The sequence below is a fragment of the Taurulus bubalis genome (assembly GCF_910589615.1).
Source record: "Taurulus bubalis genome assembly, chromosome: 5".
Lineage (NCBI taxonomy): Eukaryota > Metazoa > Chordata > Actinopteri > Perciformes > Cottidae > Taurulus > Taurulus bubalis.
In genome coordinates, this window is record NC_136593.1 from 5,854,145 (window position 1) to 5,876,848 (window position 22,704).

The window sequence follows — 22,704 nt, forward strand, 5'->3', positions numbered from 1 at the left end:
CTCATGATTAATTTAGGTAGTTACTAGTCGTTAGTTAAGTATTTTGTGTGACCTCATCTAAGTGAGGACTATCTATGCTTTATAACACATTTATAAAGGCCAGCAGGGCCTCAAAGATAACAAAGGTCTCAGTTATCTCCTCAACAGAAAAGGGAAATAGACACAACACAGTGATGAAGAACATTAATGTGATGGTGATGGGGGGCGAGTGTTTACTCATGCTTTACTAATGCTAAATAGTGTGTAGTTATTATTAAGTACTACCAAAAACGTTCCAAATAAAAGCAAATAATTTAGCATAAATTATTTTCAAGACATTTTCACTGGTTTTAAGAAACAATATAATACTGATGCCTGTATATGACCCACATGAGGACGCAAGATCAGTAAGAATATTGACGATTTCTATACGGTTATTGTTAATGCTTAATCTGTGCCACTGGGTCGGATCCAGGAAAAGTCAGAGGGAATCATGCGGGTTCCACAGAAAGTCCTTCAGCTCAGTCTCCAGTGAGGGCCAGGCTGCCACGGACAGACCCCGATCCGGCTTTGCTGCCGCCTTTGACCTCCAACTGGAGGTGAAAAGCTCCACGCCGGTCAGCAGCAGTTCCTCTTCTGGCCGGGAGCAGAGCTTCTTCCTGCTGCCCTGCTAGTCTCCTCTGAAAGCCAACACCGACCCAGGCCATATTGCTGGGCCCGCTGGAGGAAAAGGAGAACTGTCTGATTGACTGTTGTCCACAGAGACCACCGAAATCAACACAGAATCGATAGTTCCTTGAAGTAGCTTTTAAATAAAAGTACAAAAGTATTGGGAAAACAGTATTCTGCAGCTGCTAAAGGTGGGGCTAATTGTAATTACTTCATATACTGGACCCCCCCAGGATCAATAAAAAACACTTGACTAAGTTAAGTTTCTTTCCACCGCTGGATTTATGCTCCTATGTCCTTCTTTCTGCTCAGTAACTCGACCTGTAGAATGAGTATTCAAGCCACAAAGTGCATGTCAAGGTGAATGATTAAAGGTGTTGGCTGGTAAATATTTACCACCTTGTGCATCTTGCACTGGCGGTGCTGAGTCGAGAAACAATGGACATCAGGGTCCTGCTGATGCACCCTGACAAACATTTTCCATTCATTATCTTTATAATTTATAAGCCACGAGCTGTTTGATGTACCGTGACAGATTATCATAATAATGATGGAGCACAGTGGATGGCGACCGACTGGAAAACACATTTTAACATAAGAGGGAGGCGTCTTCCTCTTTGTGTAGCAGTGGCCTCATAACAGGTATCATTTTCCATTATTACAGAACTAAAAGACCGTCACACTAACATGCAAAATAGGTGAGCAGTGATGCAACATTGTCTTCAAGGCTTTGAATTGTGCTCGGATGAAAAAAAAACGAAGAAAAGATGAAAATATCATTTTTATTCTACTGATCCCTTCCTGATCCGCTCCTCGTTAAAAAGGAAGAAGTCACCGAAACGAGACAAACTAATCATGAATCAAAATAAATCATTATTTGAAGGTGCTTGGCGCTAGCAGTGGGGCCCACACACGGTGACTCACGTGCACTAACATACGCACATCTCAAATGTATAGTGATGCCTCCTTATGACTAACATAAACAAACAAGACACTTATCTGATGATTGTCTTTTATTTTAATTTGTGTCTTTAAGATGTCAGCAACACCAATGCTCCAGAACATGATGTCATCATGAAGTAATGAGGGACTACATAGTAACTGCTGAGCACGATATACCACGCTATTTGGAGGACATTAAAAGGGTAAGTAATGGTAAAGTCATGATGAAGCATATTGTATGTATTGTAGAGTCTTACTGTACCAGTAACTTCATGTTTTCACAGTTGAATTGTGCAAATAATTTAGAAGTTGGAAGGAGTTACTGCAGAGACATGTTAACTACATTGTATTATTGTATTATAAGTTGTATTAATACAACTTAACGCAATAACAGGGTATCCCATTGCAAAGGGACAATGCATGGCATTGAAAGCACATTTGAAAGCCATGCATACCAGCTTCAATGTTACAATTGTCATGTGGATAAACACATATTTTTGTGACCAGGACACTTCTTATTGACATTTTTTTCCATTTGCATCCCTGTTACTCTCTCACAGGATTTTGAGGTTTACAGGATCATATCAACTAAAAAGCCTATTCTCATTACAGAGAATGGTCTGCAGCGTCTGCATTGACTAGATCTGCTTCCACACCTTCCCACGCCGTAGCATTTGCATCACTTTTGGATGAGGCACAAGCAAAGTGTTTTTCTTTTCATTACTCTTTTCTTGATTATGCATGCCGTGTCTGAATATGATGCTCAAGGTATTCCAAACATTTGCATTTCTATATGAATCCAAGTTTCCTAGTTCTCGTAAGCAATATATTGTAAAGGGCATTATGAATATATGATGTATGGATCATAGCATTTGCTTGGATTCTAGGAAGGAAGTATTTGAGCAATTATTCGGTTTAATAAGTTATCAAAGAACACATCAAGGGTTAGCGTAAAAAAATGAAATAGCAACTTTAATCAAAGCTATTGATCCTTTATTACTTTTGCCAATCCCATTGAAGGAGGGTCCATTTGTGCCCACATCTTGTTTTCACATTTTAACATGTTTGTTTCAGGAAATTTACGGAGACCGTGGAGGGGAAAAACACACATTCATGAATTAAAATATGGAGCTGCCTCGAGTCTTTTACCGCTGGCATTTTTTCCTGGATCCACACCAGTCACTGCTTCTGGACTCCACTCAGAATACTCTCAAATAAATAAAAACGTCTTTGACAGAACGTATTTAGTAGCAGAAGAAGGTTAAAGGAAACACATGTCACCAAGGATGCAGACATTTTCTTATTTCACTGCAAACTTTGTAAAACAAAGGGGTCATTGATCAACCTGCAGAAGTAAATCAAAAAATATCTTTTATGATGTGGGGACCTCTAGCATAATTAGAGGTCTACTATGTGTCTGATTCTAAAGACTGGCAGGGCCAAATATCAAGGCAACCTAGGGCTTTCATTATAATCACAAGAAGGGGGGAAGGGCCCACACGCTCTTTTGTGATATCTATCTAGCCAGCCATATGGTGCATAGGCTCTGAACCATCATTCACCAGCGGCAGGCTCTGGTAATGAAGACACTCATCCCCCGAGGAGGTCCCATCACTGCTATATCATCTAACGGCGATTCACACACAGGTGAAGGACGCCCCCCATCTCCTCCCAGCCACACGGCCACACTGCTGTCACTGGCCTGAGAGATAACTGGCTTTACCGAGCCCGTCCTTTATGTGAATGTCAAAGTATCCACACAGGGGCCGCGACACACCAGCGTGAGCCACTGTCGTCTGCAACCCACCCCGGCCTCGGTGGTGAACTGCTTCAGAAGACCTCACGTCCAATCGGATCGCATGCATTGGGTAAAGTGTGTCTCACTCTGCAGGAAATGAACAAACAACCCCCTTCCATTAACAACTATTATACAGCATGCATTTATTCCAGTTACTTCTTGAACCTTTAAGCACTTCATCAACGGTTCCAGATGGTGCAGTAAGAGACCGAGAAACTCATCCTTCACAGCTCTTCTCATCTTAAGCCCAGGTTGTTGGTGTTGACTTGGATTGCTCTTTGAGCAGTGACACCGCATGTATCACTTCATCTAAATTCCTCTGTAAAGCCAAGTAAGTCACCAGAGATGAAGTCAGACTTCAGTGGATGAAATTAATTGCTTAACCTCCTGCGAAATCAGCTGCCAATAAATTACGCGGGGAAATGACTGATCACCTGCATCGCGTTCGTATCAACGGAGGTTGGTCAGCCATGTACTAAGCGGAGCGTTCGGCTTTGTGGAAAGAAAATAAAGTGTCACTGCAGATCAAATGCGGCGAGGCTACATCATGCAGCTGCATGTTGGAGTGCACTACGCTGCAGCTGGAGCTCTAATATTAGTCCCTGCAGTGGAAACAGTCACACAGTGACTCTCTGACAAAAGACAAAATGAAATTGTTTGCAATCCAAGTAATAGCGGCGCTGTTGTTTATCCGTCTTCTGGTATTGTTTCAGTGAGGGGATAAAATAACAGAGGAAATGACAAATATCACACCCCCGTCTTTTTTTTTTATGAATACTCTATGTGAAATCCAATTCGGCCACATTCTCTCGATATTGTAAGAAACGATTCCATCTTCATCTCTTCAGCTCTGAACATCACTGCTGATTTAACAATCCATCAAATGAAGAAAATAAAAATAAAGGCGTCAGGCCACGCCGTTACCCGCATTCACGCTAACAACATCCGTGTGGATGAATGGTGATGTAAACGGGAGCAGTCACACTTGAGTGCAGCTGGCTCACATCATCCCAAGTATTCGTTCAGCTTCGGCTGAAGTTCCTATATTCTCTGAGTCATTTTTGTCATTTTTTTTAGGGTATTCTCCGTTCCAAGAGGCTGAAGCGACGGTGAAGCAAAAGAGTGGGACACAAAGATTACTGTTTAGTTATATTCTACTGAGAGTCATTCAGAAGCGGTGGAGAATATTCATGGTAAGTGGGGCTGTAAAATCCTATGACTTTAGCTGACCCCTCTGTCTGGCAATAAATATTTCAAAATATGGACCCTTGAGGTCTTCTCCAAGGTATGTATGGATTTGAATTCCTTGTGACTGTGTTATAAAACACCACCACGGTTGTAAGATGCTTCATTGGCACGCTTTGTCTAAGCAGTGCATGCACTTGAATACTGGATTCACTGTCTAAAGTAAATTAACTCGCTCTTCATTCAGATTCACATTTTAACTTCAATACATGCACGCACACAAACATCACTGTATCACATTAACATATGAACACATTTTTAAACATACTACTACTACTGCTCCAAAATATTCAAATAAATGACTTTTAACAGTGGAACTTATGGAAGGCAGCAAACCCAGGTGCAAACACAAACTCAAGGTAAATGACATCTTTTCTTCCGCGAGCCCACCTTGAATTAATCCCATTTAAGGGTTTAGCTACACTTTGCACAGCAGCACTCACTCAAACTAATCCATATCACACCCACGTACTTTTGCACACACACACACACACACACACACACACACACACACACACACACACACACACACACATGGAAACACATGGAAACACACTCCAACTGCATTTTTTTTTATGTTACCAAGACACAAAAGCTCTTCCTATGGCAGCAAAAAAATAAATAAATAGCTACCATGCATTAACAGTTATTCAAGTTTAAGAAAAAACTCTGGACCACATCTTAGTCATCTAAAGTATATATTGTTTTGTCAGATGTGCCTCCCCATGGTCCTCACAAACACAGTCTCACAGCAGGCGGCTCCTGGACACTATAACATTAAACAACATCAACAAAGATTCTTTCGATCCTCTTTCTATTTTCTCCTCATGAATATTCAGCCTTCGAGTCTTAGATGTGTCTTCTGTGAGTGGGAGCACAGGTGGATAAGAATCTGTACATGAAACACAAATGAATGAAAGAGGAGCGTGACTGTCTCTGGGGCTCCATACCCACGCCTTCAGCATCAACATGGCCTCAGGGCGAAGTGAGTGAGAGCTGCAGGTTTGAGGAGTGTAAAGGAAGTAAAGCGGCGTTCAGTAAATACTCAAGGTTAGGTTTCATCTCATCCCTTAAACATACATTCCCTCTGAATAGGGAATGCTGATTAGTGGTAATATTGTCAGCTATTTTCTTATTTAGTCTTGGTCTTAGTCCTGTGTCAAATGTCCTTGTTAGTTTGTATCATATGCATTGTTTTTTTGATGCTGTCTAGTTGCAGGAGACTAAAAGTGTGGTCAATTAAATATAATAGTCAAAAGAAAACCAAAATTGTTGTATCTTAGTTGTCTGTCGCTACACTAATGCTCTGAATCCATAAAACCATTTGCTGTGTAAAGATATTGAGTATCTAAAGTCGAGTGAAGTCACTCTGTGCATGTTGTAGTCTGAGCTTCTGTCTGCTTTTTTTCGACGGAGCCGGGCGGCTGCGCATTCTTTTCGTGCAGCTAACACTATTAGCCCAGCCAGCACCGTTAGCTCGGTCAGCACCGTTAGCTAGACCAGCAGGCCAGCACCGTTAGCTAGGCCAGCACCGTTAGCTCAGCCAGCACCGTTAGCTCAGCCAGCACCGTTAGCTAGGCCAGCAGGCCAGCAGCGTTAGCTCGGCCAGCACCGTTAGCTAGGCCAGCAGGCCAGCATCATTAGCTAGGCCAGCAGGCCAGCACCGTTAGCTAGGCCAGCACCGTTAGCTCGGCCAATCTTCCAATCTCGTAAATAGCTCCTTTAATGAAAACTGTTCACATTTTTGTGTATTTATAGTCATCAGATTTCAGACAATATTCAACATTTCTTGTAAAAATGTCCCTGTTGTTTCTTTCTTCCAAGAACTGTTGGACAACTGTCATTGTTAACTTTAACTTAAGTAAGTAAGTTGCTCAGTTTTTCTGACAGTATTCGTTAAGTGCCGCCAGTGTTCCAATCTATTTTTATTCCGAGGAGGATGGCCAAGTCATTATCTGCACTACTCTGCTTATCTAGTATGGGAGGCCTGCGTTTGTTGGGTTGGTTATGCTGAGTAATGAGGAGTGTTATCGGTTAAGGTTAGGCTAAGAAAGTCCGGGTCAGCTAATCAGAGGCAGAGTAAGGTGGGTCAGGCCATCACATCTTATAGGGAAATAAATAATGCTGCCGGTGTAGTCTTGATATGTCGCTCGGAGCACAGTAAACGAAACTGCTGCATTGTAAAAGAACAATTTTTTTTCCAGCAATTTCTTCAATTTTTATTGTCACTGAAAATGAAGAGAGATTGAGATAAAGGATGGATGCTCTTGCTATATATATATATATATATATATATATATTCTTGTCAAAAAAAACAAAACAAATTATATTGACCATGATTTCATGTATTAAAGCGACAAAAGCGACCCAAGGGGGTGAATACTTTTTCGGCATTATATATCTTAAAAAAATCCTGCTCCTGTTCACTGGCCTCTGACCTCTCACAATGTGGATTTAAAATCCATCATTGTCTACATACGCAATAGAACATCGATGATTTAGAGAGAAATTATGCTCATTGTCCCAATGACAGTCTTCAGAGGGGTTGTGAATACTTTTTAGTACTTGATGGCGATTCATTTCTCTGCAATCCCATTACTTTTTCTACCTTGAATTTAATGATTGTATTGGCACGTTGAATACCATTGAAAAGACACTAAGTGTGCTATGTAATGCCAATTATCCATTGTATCTCAGCGTGCTATGCAAATTCACAAGAGTGAAATCAAAATGGAGGGTGTCAGAAAACACTATAATTTATTGCTGCAGCCGTGCCTCACTATTTCGCAAAGCTGTAAATCCACTTACAGTGCATGGATCATCACACATCCTCTACTGTGTGATGAAGGGAGGAAAAGTGGCAGTTGTTTGTGAATTTTGGAATATTTAAAATGTGGAAATTCCTCAAGACTAGTGTAGGCAATCCAATTAACTACTCTTGTTTCCAAACCCACACGCATGTAGAGGACTTCACAGCTGTAACCTGATGTTTCTGAATGTCAGGTTTATACTTTTTAACATTCCGGATCATCTCTGTCAGGCTTACTGGTTGTTGAGGAATAATACAAATGTTTTATTTAAATTGCGTATCTACCTCGGAGAAAAGTCTAAGTCTAATCACTCTGACCTGCATGTGGTCATTGACAATTTCATGAAATTACATCATGCAATTTCATCTTAACTGCTTACTGAAAAGTGCTTGCCGTGCAGTGGGTTCACATCATAAAACTATAACATCAGGAAGTCTCTTTGGAGGCTAAAACTGGACCAATACTTCGCAGTGCTTTCTCCATGATCTGTCCATTGCATTGTTTCGTTGATGACCTCAACATAGTCAACTCAAATGGCCTCCAAAGAGCTTTCGTAATGGACAATTAGCATGGTCTGTGTATGTGAACCCTTTTTTTGTCCGTCTCCCCTACAGTCATGGAGCTTCAGGACTTGGCATTTGAACATTGGGCCCTGGAAGACACTGGCTAATTAGTTCCTGAGGAAGGAGCAATCCATCTTACAGAGGAAGTGATGTGTCCACTCCTGCAGCTGTGGTCAGTGCACTTTAAATTAGAACGTCTTCAACTTGGGAGACAGAGAGCGAAGTAGAATAAACAAAAAACAAAGTTCAGGGTATTAGACCTCACATACTTTCAGTGCGGTTGTGATGAAAGACAAACAGACCGAGTGTAAAACTCCACGTTTGAACCGCAAGATTATAATTTGTCATTTTGCAGCAACATTTCCCAAAGAGCTGTTGAGCGGACACGGTGATTGAACCGATGCCATTAGATTCTTCCTTCCGGCTGCAATGCAAATCAGCTGATTATCAAAAGCCTCTCTTACACTCTAATATGTTTACCGTCAATTTGGAGAAAAAAAAGAATCATACTTTTCATATTGCACAGCTGCATGTCAGGTCAACGAAAACATCTGCTCAGATTAGAGCTTACTTCTTGATGCACGTAAAGATGGAATTGAAATAGATCCTGAAGTTATATTCTAATGGATCTAATTATGAGAAGCGAGTATGTTTCACCATATGTGCAAAAATACCATTGCTGTGCAATGGTATTTAATTAATCTGAGCAATGTAGCCACTTAGATACATTCATATTCATGAAGTTTGGCTTTGATTTTTTTTTATTTAGATTATTTCTTGAACATATGTTTTGTTTATACATCATTTATTCTTTAGATTTCCACAACTTACTAATGCTTGATTTCCTTTTAAATGAACATATTCAATCCTGCAATATTGTAAACATCCAACATTTCGGTTAATGTAAATCTTGGCTATTTACAGGGTATTTATCAGTCTGTCACGATCAATTCCCAAACACTTATTTGACAAGCTTTAGGACCTACAAGCAAAAAGACAGAATCCAATACAGAGAATGGTAGAAATGCACCAAGCAGTGCGGTGATTGTTTTCACCATAATGCTCCTGCTGTCTAGACTGTCAGGGAATATTTGTATTAAAATGTAGATCTGAGATGTAATCCCATTGAGTGTTATTTGGATTGTATCAAGACTGACAAGTCTGGTTCAAGCCATGACTGGATTTAGTTTTTTAATTGTTTTCAATATATTTGAAAAAAGCATTTATGAAATCCGGTTTTGCAAAATATTGTGTATTCTGCAGACATCGGTTGTGTGAGCATGTTGCCTGCCTATATTCAATCTAATTAAATATAACATTCATCCTTATGAAGCTATTAAACTATAAATATTATATGAATATGGGTACATGTTAAGTGTGTAATATGAGTTTCATTATTGCTTTGATCGAAATTCTACGTAGTCTGACACAGCATGAGCACAGTATGTGTCCATTTAATATGAAAATAAGCTTTAGGCGTATTATATATGGCTTAATATCATCTCATTTTGTCAGTATTCCAGAATGAAAAACACAGTTTGTTCCCATTCTTTTGTTTTGTGCAGAGCAGTGAAAATTCATTCTCTCTTTATGTGTTGTTTACGATCAATAGGAAGCTAAAGGCATTCAAACTGTTCGGTTGTGCCATTGCTTCCTTACATTTAGCACAATAAAAGGAGCTGGAAGTAGCCAGAGATGCCGTCCCTGAATGCAGGCAAGACGGAGGGCGCCATCTGCAATGCAGATGTGAGTTACAAGCAATCAAAGCCGACTAAAGACATTACCAAGTAATGAGTCAGTGGGTGGGGGATCTCCCCCAAATAGGGTTTTTGGCTGAGGACTGTTTGTGTGACTTCTAATCCTCAAAGTGGGAGTTTATTGAGGAGACAATAAGTTTACTGTCGAAGAAAAACCTAGAAGTGTGTATTTCCAGCATGAACTTGAATGGCTTCTAAATGCAAAGAGGGCCTTATACAAGTTGCCTTTTCACCAATGCATACGAGTCAACTTTTCTATTAAACAAATAGAGGGATGTGCTGTGGTGGTTCACATCAAAATGGGAAACAGTCCCTTCAAAATAACATAATCAAATGTCACATGAGGAAAGGCCTTTTTTCTGTGTCATTTGGTGAAGTACAGGGCACCAGCTTACATTTTGCATCCATCATTTGCTTCTGTGGCTGAAACTAGCAAAGAAAAGTACAACATTTGTTTGATTTAGATGTATTTGTTTTCCCAGCCAGTACTCAAAAACATACAGATACACACTGAGCAACACATGGCAACATGCAGATATAAACGGGACATAACATATGCATGTATGCTGCCAGCTCACAACAGTGTCAGCGCGGCAGACTGCACAGAGCTGCTATTGCAGAAAGAGCAAGAGCTCTTCTCCATTTAAGTGTAATGTATCTCTGACCACATGGAAGCAATGTGAAGTATTGGTCTAGGGGGTGATTAGTGCCATTTGATATGGTGAGTGTTTGGCGTGTGATGACTCTGAGATTCATATCTGGAGAAGCAGCAGGATGCAACAACATTATAGCAGGAAGGGTTGGATGCTTTTGGAAAGCAACAACAGAGGGGGTCCAGTTCAGTGCTCTGAGCTCAAGGATGACATGAAGTCTTTGCCGGGAGCACGCATGGATGTCAGGGATGTGTCGCTCGACGCCAACAAGTCTGGGGTATTCAAAGTTCTAAACCTTTAGGTTTCATCGTGTGGGTGGTGTTTGATGTCCTAATCCTCCGGTTCTTTGGTCTTGCAGGTAGTTGTCAGTGCACCATTGGGTGAAGTGAGAGTCATGGTCATTGAGTAGTCCAAGTATGGCAGAGTCATCAAAGTACTTGAAGTATGCTAGAGGTAGGTAGAGGGCTGGTGCAGTCAGTAGTGCGAAGTGTAAAAAAAAAGGACTTAGGACGCAGCCCTGAGGGTCTCCGCTCTGGGTGATGACGGTTGACGATGTTGCCGGGCCGATTCTAGCAGCCCATGCACCCAGTTTGAACCTCCATGTAATCCTCCGAAACATATGTCATCACCATACTCCAGTTTTAAGGGCCAAGTTAGTCAGTAAAAGTATGAATGTGAGAGAATGATCCTAGCCCATAAACAACCCTGTCTCAACTCTGTGGAAATGACATACGCATCGTTTGCAACCATAAAAGCATTTTAGAGAAAATCTTCCTAATGAGAAAACCTGCATAATGTGGCCATTTGCAAAATGTCGCGACCGAATGTGTCTGCAAGACGGTCACTGACGACGTTCATTTGTTTTCAGACAATATCTGATCTCGCAGAACAATGTCTGCTTGTCACAACTAAAGCATAATTATTTTTCTCATGGTTCCCAATTTGTCAAAGTCCTTGACTCTGTCTGTACGCCCATCTTCTACTTTGATGGCTTTTCTATGGTCTAAGTACTGCACAAGAAATGTCTGTAAACGTAAACATCAATTATAGTCCCCATTACAGCAGTGGTGGAACAAATTAGTCATAAATTAACAATATTTATAGGAGACATAGTTGCATGCTAGAATATTTGAAACCTGTATGTATATATATACTGTGTATATATATATATATATATATATATATATATATAAAGAACGAATTGGCTGAAGAGATCTTAAGATGACTAAACTGTAGAAGTGTGTGTGTGTGTGTGTGTGTGTGTGTGAGTGTGTGAGAGAGAGAGATGCTTTCAGGCACAAGTGAGCAAAGTGGTTACAGTATTGCTTTGGTGTAAGTGAATTAAGAATTATCTCTTCATCATTCCACTTGACATACAAGAAATGATATAACATTTGTATTGACCCAAATGCTGCGTCGGTCTTGTTGTCGGAAGAAAAACGATCCAGAAGACAGTTGCAATAGAAAGCTGTGGGCCTGTGCGGTGTGGCTAAAATATTGTGCACAATATATTGACCTCGATCCCAAAAAAAAAGCGAGGTTACATTTCCACTTATTTGTTGTCGTCTGTCTGTTCGCTATCCCAACAGTTAATTAGTGGATTTAGATTAAATTTGGCAGCAGATGGCTGTTGATCAGATCTGAGTGATGTCTGGATCTGGGATGACTGCCACTGGACAATTATCATTATTTTAGTCATGCTATTATGCTGTGTTCACATGTCAGTGGGGAAGCATTTAAAGCAGTTTTCCCTCAACAGTTCTTTCACCTCGGTCCTCAAATGTTCTTGTGTATTTAGATACAGTATATTATCATGAATAAAATATAGCTCTGAGAACGAATTGAGAACTTTGTCTTTTTACTCTCTCTTCCCTTTTCCCTCTTCCTCTCCTCCGAGACAACAGGCTGCTGGTAAACACCCTACTATGCTGCGTTATTATATATCATATATTATAATTAATGTGTCGATACTTTTAGCATTTTTGTTGACCTTATTTCAACTGACCCTGCTAATTCACAACATCATATTATACTCAAAGTTGAGAGGTGAGCACCGGCGGGAGTCAGTTTGGTAGGATTTGGGTATATATTAACTAATTCATTTGAAATGCGGATTCTTATTTATACATATCATTTATGTACTTTGAATGGTAGGCCGACCCAAACAGTGGACAACACATTCAACCCAGAGGCAGCGCTTCAAAAGCCCAGTAACCTGCAACACTGACCCCTGAGCAGAACTGCATGCATGTGTGACAGTGATGTCGTATTCAAAAGGCAAATGGATGACAGAATTACATCCAGAAGACAATCTTTATTTCTGGTGCTTTGATCTGCAACACAACTCAGGGGTTTCAATCAAAATGGTTTAATCTTGTACAATGGTTATAATCTTGTACATGCAGAGCATGGCCATGTGTCCGTCTTACGTCTCTGAACAAGCGGTGATTTAAAGGCAATCATGACACTTGTTAATCATGAAAAGCCATTGAACACATTTTTCATCAAAGTGTGCCAACATGCCATAGCTCATTGATGACGTGCACAGTTGTGACACAACAGAATGTACATATGTGTGTATGCACGTTTATACATATAGATGTATGTACATCATGTCATAGTATAGCATGCCTTAAACATGTCATTCATAGTCATACAATCTCATAGCAAGGTATGACATTATTTATGGGATAGTATACTATGACGTTTCTTGAGATTTTTAAGGCATACTTTATTTTTTCAGGACTTCTTTAGGAAATACTATTATGACATCTATAACATGACATTTTCACCACGTAAAACTATATTTCTTATGAAAAACAATAGATTTACTTTTTTTACGATATACTTTAGTATTACTTACTACTATATACCATGACATAATATACGAGACAGTTTATGACATTTTTATGTGATACCATACTATGACTTGTTTTTAAATCTCATTTTGTATTAACATATTATATTATGACATTTGTATGTCATACTATCAAAATCTCATTTTGTATTAACATATTATATTATAACATTTTTTACGCAATGACATACTATAAAATGAATTGTACCTGTGGGGCTGAGGCAGTCAGGCTCTTACGCCCGGTCAAGGCTGCAGGACCTCACAGCCTCAGCAACAGCGCTCAGAGGATGTGTTAATAAGCTGTGCATGGCTTTCCAGCACATCTTCAACCTGAAGCTTCGCCCGGTGTTCCTCCCTGTCCTGTGGAAGAAATCATGCCTTGACCCTGGCCCCAAGAAAATACTCTCACTGATTCCAGACCAGTGATTTTGACTTCACTGAAGCACCTCTGATCGTTATAGCAGCCACCAACCACTCTTGGAGTGAAAGACGCAACCATCTTTGTGCTGCACAGGGCTTATAATCACCTGGAAGAGGCAAGCAGCACTGTGAGAGCCGTGGCTTTGACTATTCCAACTCTTTTTACACCATAAGACGTGCCAAAAGGACTAAGTGGTGGACAGTTTCATGGAGTGGTGTTCACCGAATCACATGCAACTAACCATCCCGAAGACTAAAGAGCTGGTGGGAAATTACCTGTCTGAACCCAAGCACACATACAATGCCATATATTATGATTTAATATATATATATATATTTTTTATTTATTTATTTAATTTATTTATTTTATTTTATTTTATTTCATTTTATTTTATTTTTTCTATTTTATTTATTTATTTTCATTTCTCTAAATTAGTATAAAGTAAATTAGTATACAAAAAATAAATTAAAATCCTTGAGATTTGAATTATTTTCCAATTACAGGTCAACTGGTTTTACAGTTGACACAAATAATGTATATGATGTACTGTACTACAAGCTTATTTTGTTAACTGTATTTGACAATGTGTGAAATTAAGCTGTTGTAATTGACCCTTCTCCTGCCTTTAAAAGTGTCCACCTGAGTTTGTGCTTTGTGAGTGGCGTCACTGTATTTATAGCCATACGTATACTGTAAAGCCACTACAGGGTATCACTCTTTTCTGTGAGTAATATGTGGCCAGTCGCTCCAGGAAATACTTGTAGCTGACATAGATGTTTTATTTCCCCCTATCTACGTGCGCTGCAAATAAAGGGAAATTGTGCAGCTAAAGCACGTCTACAGCTGGTTCCAACCTGGTCAACCCCGCGAGCCTGGTCTTGTCCCATTTTAGGAAGTCACCCCTAATCCCCCGTGATGGTTCAGCACACAGCAATGTGTTCCCCACTGGCAGACTTCTGAGTCGTCCCCCATGCATAATATCCATGCAATTCTGCTTCTGACAGATATGTGTTGTAATCTCTTTGAAAATGAGCATTTGCAACATGTAAGAGCCTCAAAGCTGCGGGTCTGAGAAGTGTGAGGGAGAAAATGACATAAAAAAAAAAATCTCTGCCTCCAGTCTGGCCTTTTATCCGTGTTTTCATACAGCGTTTGGTTTCTTGGAAAGCAGTTGTTTTAATGCATTTAATATAGAAACATTTGTCATTCTGAATGATGAGGAAAAGTCCATTAATAAGAGGTAATTTAACAGTTTATTACACATTTATTTTCACATGATCACCATGTGGATTTCAAAATAAACGAAGTCTAGAGATTCAGGGCACTGAAACAGATGTGCATCACACATGGAAGCGTTTTAAATCTGCGTCGAGCTTCTGATTTTTGTAGAAAGACACAAAGTACAGCAACTGTACACACACATGTTCCATCTGCTCCGTTTGAGAGATAAAACGTAATAAAACGTAATCCTTCTTTGACTCACCCTGGAGTTTAGGGATGACAATTAAAAGGCCACGTCAAATAAGCTATAATTTGCCATCTCAATATTTCATTCCAGCCCATGTTTTATCTCGTCCCAGAAACATACAGTGAACGTTTGCAAGCCAAATGATCAAATAGAGTGACTAACAATTTTTGGGATAGTTGTTAAGAATGTAATATTGATCGTAAAATTCTTCCCCAGTACTTTAAAGTGCTCAGCCTGTCACATTTCACTAATACAAATGTGAGAGCTTTTTCAGATGTGATAGTCTTATTACTTATTCCTCACATGAGACTCTAAACATGAAAGTCATTTGGAATGAGTAATGGAGATAATTAAAGTCACTCCTAGTGTACCTGAGCATCTAAATTGGTCAAAATTGCAAGACGGTTAGTCGCTGGCTGGTCATTTACATCGTCGATGAGACGCGTTTATTCAGATCAAGGTTTCAGATGATAAGAGGCAATTCCATTGCCACACATTTGGATAGTAGTAATTTGATTAATACATGTTGTAAGAGACAAGATCATTGTTAAGCTCTTATATCTGATGACCATCTATAGGCCCAGTGTCTTTCACGGATACCACATCTCTTTCACGCCCTATGAGTGAAGGTTTCACACGTCTCTATTACACTGGAATGGATCTGTCACTTACACACACCTTACGCAACAAGCTGACAGTCAGACATTGACAAAGTCATTCAGCTGAAAGTGGTTAAACCTCAGATGTAGTTTTTTTATGGTTTGTTCAGCACCATTAGCTCTGTTTGGCCCTTATCAGGGAGTCGGATGCAGGCAGTGGGAGAAAGCCTGACACTGACATTAATTAATTTATGTTTAAAAGCATACTCATGCATTGTATTACAGGAAACGACCAAATCAGAATGCATTAGTCTTGTCCAACGAGCAAAAGCAAATGTCCAACACTTCTTTTCTCCACTCCATGGTCTGAATACGAAACTGATATGCAAGAGTTTTTATTGTGATCACACAATAGTTTTGTGTTGGCAGGAACCTGAAGCTCCCAATTCACTTTGCGGCAAACATTTCCTCAAACCGCTGCAGTGCGTGTACGACTTTTTGGCGAGCAACAAAAAGACTTTGCACAAAGAGTGGGACCATTCAGAATGACTGGCAATTTTAAAAATTCTGCTGAAAGAAGCAGGTATTTTACAAAAAAGGAGATGCTTTTTCCATCCTTGAATATCAACTCGTTGAATATCAACTCTATCAACTCTGAGAAAAAGGATATTTTCACCGCAGCATGAAAACTGCAACACACTGCTCATAGTAGTCATTCTGGACCTCAGTGTCAAGGTGTTTGCAGTGACCGGCACGCTCACAGACATCCTGTTGATAGTTTGGTAGCAGCGGCTTCCTCGTGGGATCCCGTGTGATTTGCACGAATGCTGTTCGCGGGTTTCTGATTGAGAAACAAGCACAAAGGTCGCAACACTGGTTTGTGTACCCGGCTCGCTTCAGCCAATTGATTCATGTCATCTCGCTCGCCGGTTGCATTGACCGATCCATTTAAGCCTCGTGTGCCGCTCCACACACAATACGCTCCGGGCTATGTATGTTGTAAATGTCACGTGTCTGTCCTCGGAGACACCTGTAAGGGTTTGTAGAATCAAGCTGATGCTCAGGCAGTTCTTAAGATGGTTTTAACGCTGTAAAACATTATGTGAGAAAAGTATTTGAGTGTTTTCCATTGCACGCCTAATTTGCTAGAGGCGGTGTGCCCTGAGGAGAAGGGTGGAACGAATTCCAGCCATTTTTCATCAGCTGTTATCTGATATTCATACTTTTGCTATTTTTCTTAGTTAAATGCATGTACTGTGTGAATACATAAAAAAAAATGGCAGAAATGAATCTTTAGTCATTGAACAAAAGACAACCCAAATAATCCATTTTCCCTTTTAACACAAACAAAGCTGTGTGTGTATTCTTAACCCTGTCTCCTGCTACATTAGGTTCTTATACCACTAAACTGTGATCTCAGTGAAGTTACAATGGAAACACATTTGCTCTCGGATTATACTCAGTTTTAAACACGTGATTGAAGTTGTCGACCAAATAAAACCCCAACAAAACTACTTGGTCAGGTCAAGTAAAACGTCATGGTTTGGATTCAAATATGGTCATATTTGTTTGACCCACAATCAGTCCGAGCTTCTGCCTGAGCGGACTATGGCTGGAAACGTGTTTGTGATGCATGAAAAACAAACATAATTGAAATATAATAGACCATACAATTTTGTTGTGTGGGAATATTATTTTTAAGAGACAGCGCTGGTATTTTTAAAGCTGATATGGACTTATTTATTCTGGCAGTTGTTGTTTTTTTTTCAGCAGGAGATAGCAAGAGACATGGGTCTGGTTAATGTGACTTTATCTGTCTATCGGTTTCCGGATCAGAAAGTCATGGTGAACTGCAAACTTTACTGATCCATTAAAAAAAAAAAGCTTTGGTAAAGCTTGTTATGCAAGTTCAAAATGATCAATAGATCAGCCGAGCATCCTGCTGCTTTCCTGCGCAGCTCAACTGGACCACTACGGACTTTCTGCACCAGAGAGTCACGACCGCTGTCCAAGGTGCTGATCCCGGGACTGCCAAGGATGCAGAAGCTGTCTGCGGTGCTCACAATCGTTGATACCCTGACATTCAGGATTATAGTAAGTGCAAAAGAATGAAGGCCACATTGGGAACTGAACTCACAGGATTTGTTATATTTGTTATAAACAAGACACACTGGCAGTACATTCTGCTGTTTTTGTTGTTGTTTGCGGTGCCATTTCTGGCAGGAGAGGCCCAGGGGGTCAAATTATTCACAAAAACATCCACCATGCATGAGCTCTGACTGGGAGAAGGATCCAGAAATACCCTGGAAATATATCTAAATAAAAGGTGAAGATGAAGCCTTTTCACAAGTCAGAGGCAACTTAAAAAAGGCCTCCTCACTCAGCATTGAGGGGAGTGAAATAAAGCATCAGGTGCTGTTTTCAGAAAGAGCACTTGATATTATTGGGTACAAAATGCTGGGGATAGACTAAATCTATACACTCTGGATAGATTGCAGTGATGAGGGGAAGAAAACCCAAATTCACCAGCGTAGCCCCAAACCTCGAGTGTCTTCCACGCACACGGGGCTACCTCCTCCCTGCTCCTCTCCAATGGGGGAGATCAGGTGTGGTGGAGGGAACGAATAGAGTAACTTACATTACTTAGACCATTGCACACGTGTAACGCTGTCCCAAACTATTTGAATATCCATTTGATACATCAGTATTTGGATATAAAGTCTTTTTTTTCTTCGTCTTTTGACAAAAGTAGCTTTAAACTTACAATTCCCCTAAAAAGATGTAATTCAGTAAATGCATTATTTTGATTGATCAGTTATGAAGGTTGTCAATTTAACAAAGAAAAATAATGGTCGGCAAACATGACATCAATTATTTTGCACATCTATTTCATGTAGCATCAAAGCACAGCACGCAGCCTCATGACAAGTATGCATTGTTTGTTCACGGCAGTGCAATCCTTTTGGATAGTAACATTTATACCAAACATTCCTGGAGTACATGTCACACATACAATATAAGAAAAGCTCCAGACCTGCTCCATGTGGGAATAAGCACAAAGCATTCACTTGGCAAAACCTGTCCCTGCGTCTATCTTTTAACCTCCGTCTTCCACGTGATCGGGTTAAACGGAGCCAGCGGTTGCATCCTCACCTTTGCATTTGGCAGTTGAGTGTTTCTTTGGCCTTGCTGAACCTCATTTGAACTCTATTTACATAAAAAACAAGCAATTAGACAAGGTGCCGCCGAGCAAACCGATGTGCCTGCTAATTTAAAAAGACCCGTGTCCACCCAGTAAGGCGTGCGAGAGTGACTGACCAAAATGTGACCCCGACAGCCCGGTGGGAGCCCGCTACACGCGTGTGCAAATACCAGTTAAACAGGCGTCACAACACATTCATCCAAAGGAACAAGTGTGTATTGATTGCTGGTGAGAGGAGACGGAATGTCCCTCATCGAGATGATTTAACGTGCCTGTGGTTTAAAGTGAGAAGTGAGCACATGAAAATAATACGTTGATTTTCACAATTCACGAGGCTGAAGGCCCCTTTTTTGTTATTGGGTTTAATGCAATATGGACGGCAACATGTTCAGCTATGCTCCCCCAATAAATCGTTGTTGACACTGCCCTCTAGAGATGTGTGGTAATGCATTAGTACTGCTGACCTTAACCAGGGAAGCATCCTCTCTACTCCGTCAGCAGTAGTGGGAGAGTCTCTGGCACGGCGTGTGCGTGATTTCAAAAGTTTGAAATGATATATTTGTGACACTTTTTCCTTTTAACGCTGTTGTCTTTTCTTTCAGGAACATCTTGTTCAACTCACTGCTTTGTTTGTCAGGGTTTTTACACAGCAGGTCGACGTCGAAATAATAAGTGGAGCGTATACGCTTACCGGCCGGAAAAGAGCTGTCCTGTGGTTTCTGTGTAAGGAAAGGTCTTGCGGGTCACTGCTGCTCAGATCAACGAGTACACGGCCTTCCTGTATGGAGTCGGCTCTGCTGAAAATAGGAAACCAATGGCTTTATTCAACTGAATTCACTTTTTTTTGTGCGGGGTGGATTTGGCATGCTGGTGGCCGACTTCCTGAATAACTTATTGCCCGGACTTTGAAAGAGAACCCAGAGGAGCATTTCACAAAAGGCTCATAGTGCTGCAAACATCCTTTCAGAGCAAAAGAGAGAAGCAAACCAGCGCTAACCTTGTTAAGGTGATGCTGATTAGAATGTCAGAGCCTGAGGCGCCTGTCAAAGTTAGTGGAGTCTTGACAATACTTGTGGCCCAAGTGCTCTTGAACACTTCTCGTGATTTTGGAGTTGACCGCAATGGCAGGAAATGCAATTTGAACTCCTCTTCCATTCAAGTCTACCTCTACTAATCAAATGTCACCGGTGTAAAACTGGTTCATCCTTTTGAGGACAGCTAATTGGGATTTTGAGAAAATGTCATCAAGAATACATATGAGGCACAATTTGAATGCAGGTGACATTTACTAAAAGGCTTTCTGATTTGAGTGGCGTATGGAAATGTTGTGCCGAAGCCACTCGCACTGGAACATGTGAGGACACGTCGCTCTGACAAATGAAAATGGTCGCTTCGTCTCAGGTGGAATATCCCCCCCCCCCCCCCCCCCCCCCCCTCCCCCTCCGACACTTGAATCCACATTTGCCCGCCGGCATGATAGATGATCCCTAATGAGACAAATGAAAGACTTCAATGAGCTTGATTGTGTCCATTACGCAGCTTCCTATCAAATAGGTCTTTGTGGGTTTGAATGTTGTTTAATCCAGTTAGAATGGTCTGGATTGTGAGGACTAATGGTGGACGAAAGCGAGTTAAATCAATGCAACATGTGATGGAGCGTGAAGCAAAAATAAAGTGAGTTGGATTTGCAGAATGGACGTGACTTCTTTTGTTTGCTGCACACAAAATATGAGTAAAAAGAAAAGCAAAAAACACTCATTATGAATATTTCTGACTTTGACATGATTGTTTGATGTGTTACATTCTGGTAGTTGTGGGCTACTATATATATATATATATATATATATATATATATATATATATATATATATATATATATATATATATATATATATATAGCAGAGCAAACTGATCTTTAAAACTCGTTTTTCTTTTCTTTTTTTTTACAAGAAAAAAAAGAAAAATTCCAACAGAAATAAATCGGCTTTATGGACAGAATTAGAGTGGTCTGAATCCAAGGGAGGATTAAGGGAAATTGTGTGAAATAAAAGAGCGAGTGATCAGGAATGACTGTGAGTCTGTCTGAAGGGCGGGAGGAGAGAGAGAGAGAGAGAGATGGAGAGAGAGGGAGAGAGAGAGAGAGAGAGAGAGAGAGAGAGAGAGAGAGAGAGAGAGAGATTTTCATCCAGCCTCTCCGTTTTTTCCAGAGCTCTCTCTCAGCTCCGCGGCTCAGCTCAGCTCCCTATTGTTTAAACTGGGAGGGGAAAAAACCCCACCACTCTGCTTGTTCTGCCACCGCAGCCACAGAGTCCTTTCCCCCTTGTTGTTGTTGATCTGATGCTCGATTCCCGGCGCTCTGAATGCCGTATTCATCGTCAACTTCTCCGATTTCCTCCACTTAAGACTTGAGCTGCATCATGAATAGTTTGCGGGCACCTTTCACTCGCATACCTCTGGAATGGTGGGGATTACACAGCCGAAACCCGGAGAGCATGTAAACGCAAATGGAGTTTGGGATTTATTGCAAAATAAGGGAAAGATGACCGTCTTCTCGTTGTGCTTGCTCTTGTGCGCAGACCTTCTGGATTTAGCCGTCGGTAAGTCTGACCGTGCTGTCATCTCATTTTCTTCTTCTTCTTCTTCTTCTTCTTCTTCCTCTTCTTCACACCTAGAGTCGGAACCGCTCGCGCTGCGCCTGCGAGTCCGCGTGCGCGAGGGGGTCCAACAATATAGAACTGTCAGTTTGAGTTGAGTGATCCATCCGCATGTGGACGGTGTGAGGCACACAGGAACGGCCGGATGCTGGCGATCCGTGCCGCGCGAGCCTATCGTGCCAACTTTCCGTGCCAAACCAAGTCGGTGGAAGAGAAAGACACCAAATGCATAACGGTGGAATTCAGCTCAGGCGGCACAGTGCGCGCTGTCGGTGCGCGCAAACGTGTGGGGGGGGGGGGGGGGGGGGGGGGGGTGGGGGACAAGAAAAATGCAAGAAGAGCGTTAGCAGGAGGCCCAGTTATGTATTTAAGTGTTAATTCATCTGCATTGACTATCACGAGCGTGCATGACAGCACCGACTTCTGAGCCGCGGCGCAACTAAAGCACGCAGAGAGCGCGCTCTGGATCACCGTGGATGTGTGCGCATGATCTATTGCGCGTGCAAACGGGCTCAACAGATATTAAAGTTGTTCGCTGGGGAAATTGTTTTTCTTCTTTTTTTTGGGGGGGGGTTGGGGGGGGAATGCAGATTTCTGCTCTCAGTGTCGCGTGTGCGCGCTGCTGCTCCGCTCAGCGGTGGCATCGGTGTCGCGTCTTTTTCTCTCCGTCCTACGTTGACGCGTTTAGATGTGAGACGATGAGGGAGAAAACACACACACACACACACACACACACACACACACACGCACACGCACACACATACATAGCGTTGATCATCCCTCATGAAATATTTGCATTTGAAGTCAAATATGTAGCCCATATACATCCTACAGAATTATCAGTCGGTCTTGTACAGGATTGGCTTTTTCTATTTTGGGAGGCAATGACGGGACTGGGGACGTTATACTAAGGGAAACCAGTGGGCTATTATCTGTTTGCAACAGATAACGACCTGCTGGCAGTCATTTTTTTTCCCTGACTCTTACGATATTGCCCGGTCTCTGTGGCTTTTTTTGTGTGCAGAGGCACTTTTGTTGCCTACATGGTGTCATACATCAATTACATCATGCATTGAGACTGCACTGC

At 41.1% G+C, this 22,704-nt stretch overlaps 1 protein-coding gene across 1 annotated transcript in view; it reads left to right on the plus strand.

Moving 5' to 3' along the window:
* Positions 1 to 21,421: 21,421 nt before the first annotated feature.
* The window catches only part of igsf21a (immunoglobin superfamily, member 21a), a gene marked incomplete at both ends in the record, with an annotated part of 166,536 nt that continues 165,253 nt past the window's right edge, over positions 21,422 to 22,704 (plus strand). The window contains one exon of the mRNA XM_079217800.1: positions 21,422 to 21,560. Within this exon, the coding sequence (XP_079073926.1) occupies positions 21,422 to 21,560 (139 nt within the window). The remainder of the gene's footprint in view (positions 21,561 to 22,704) is intronic.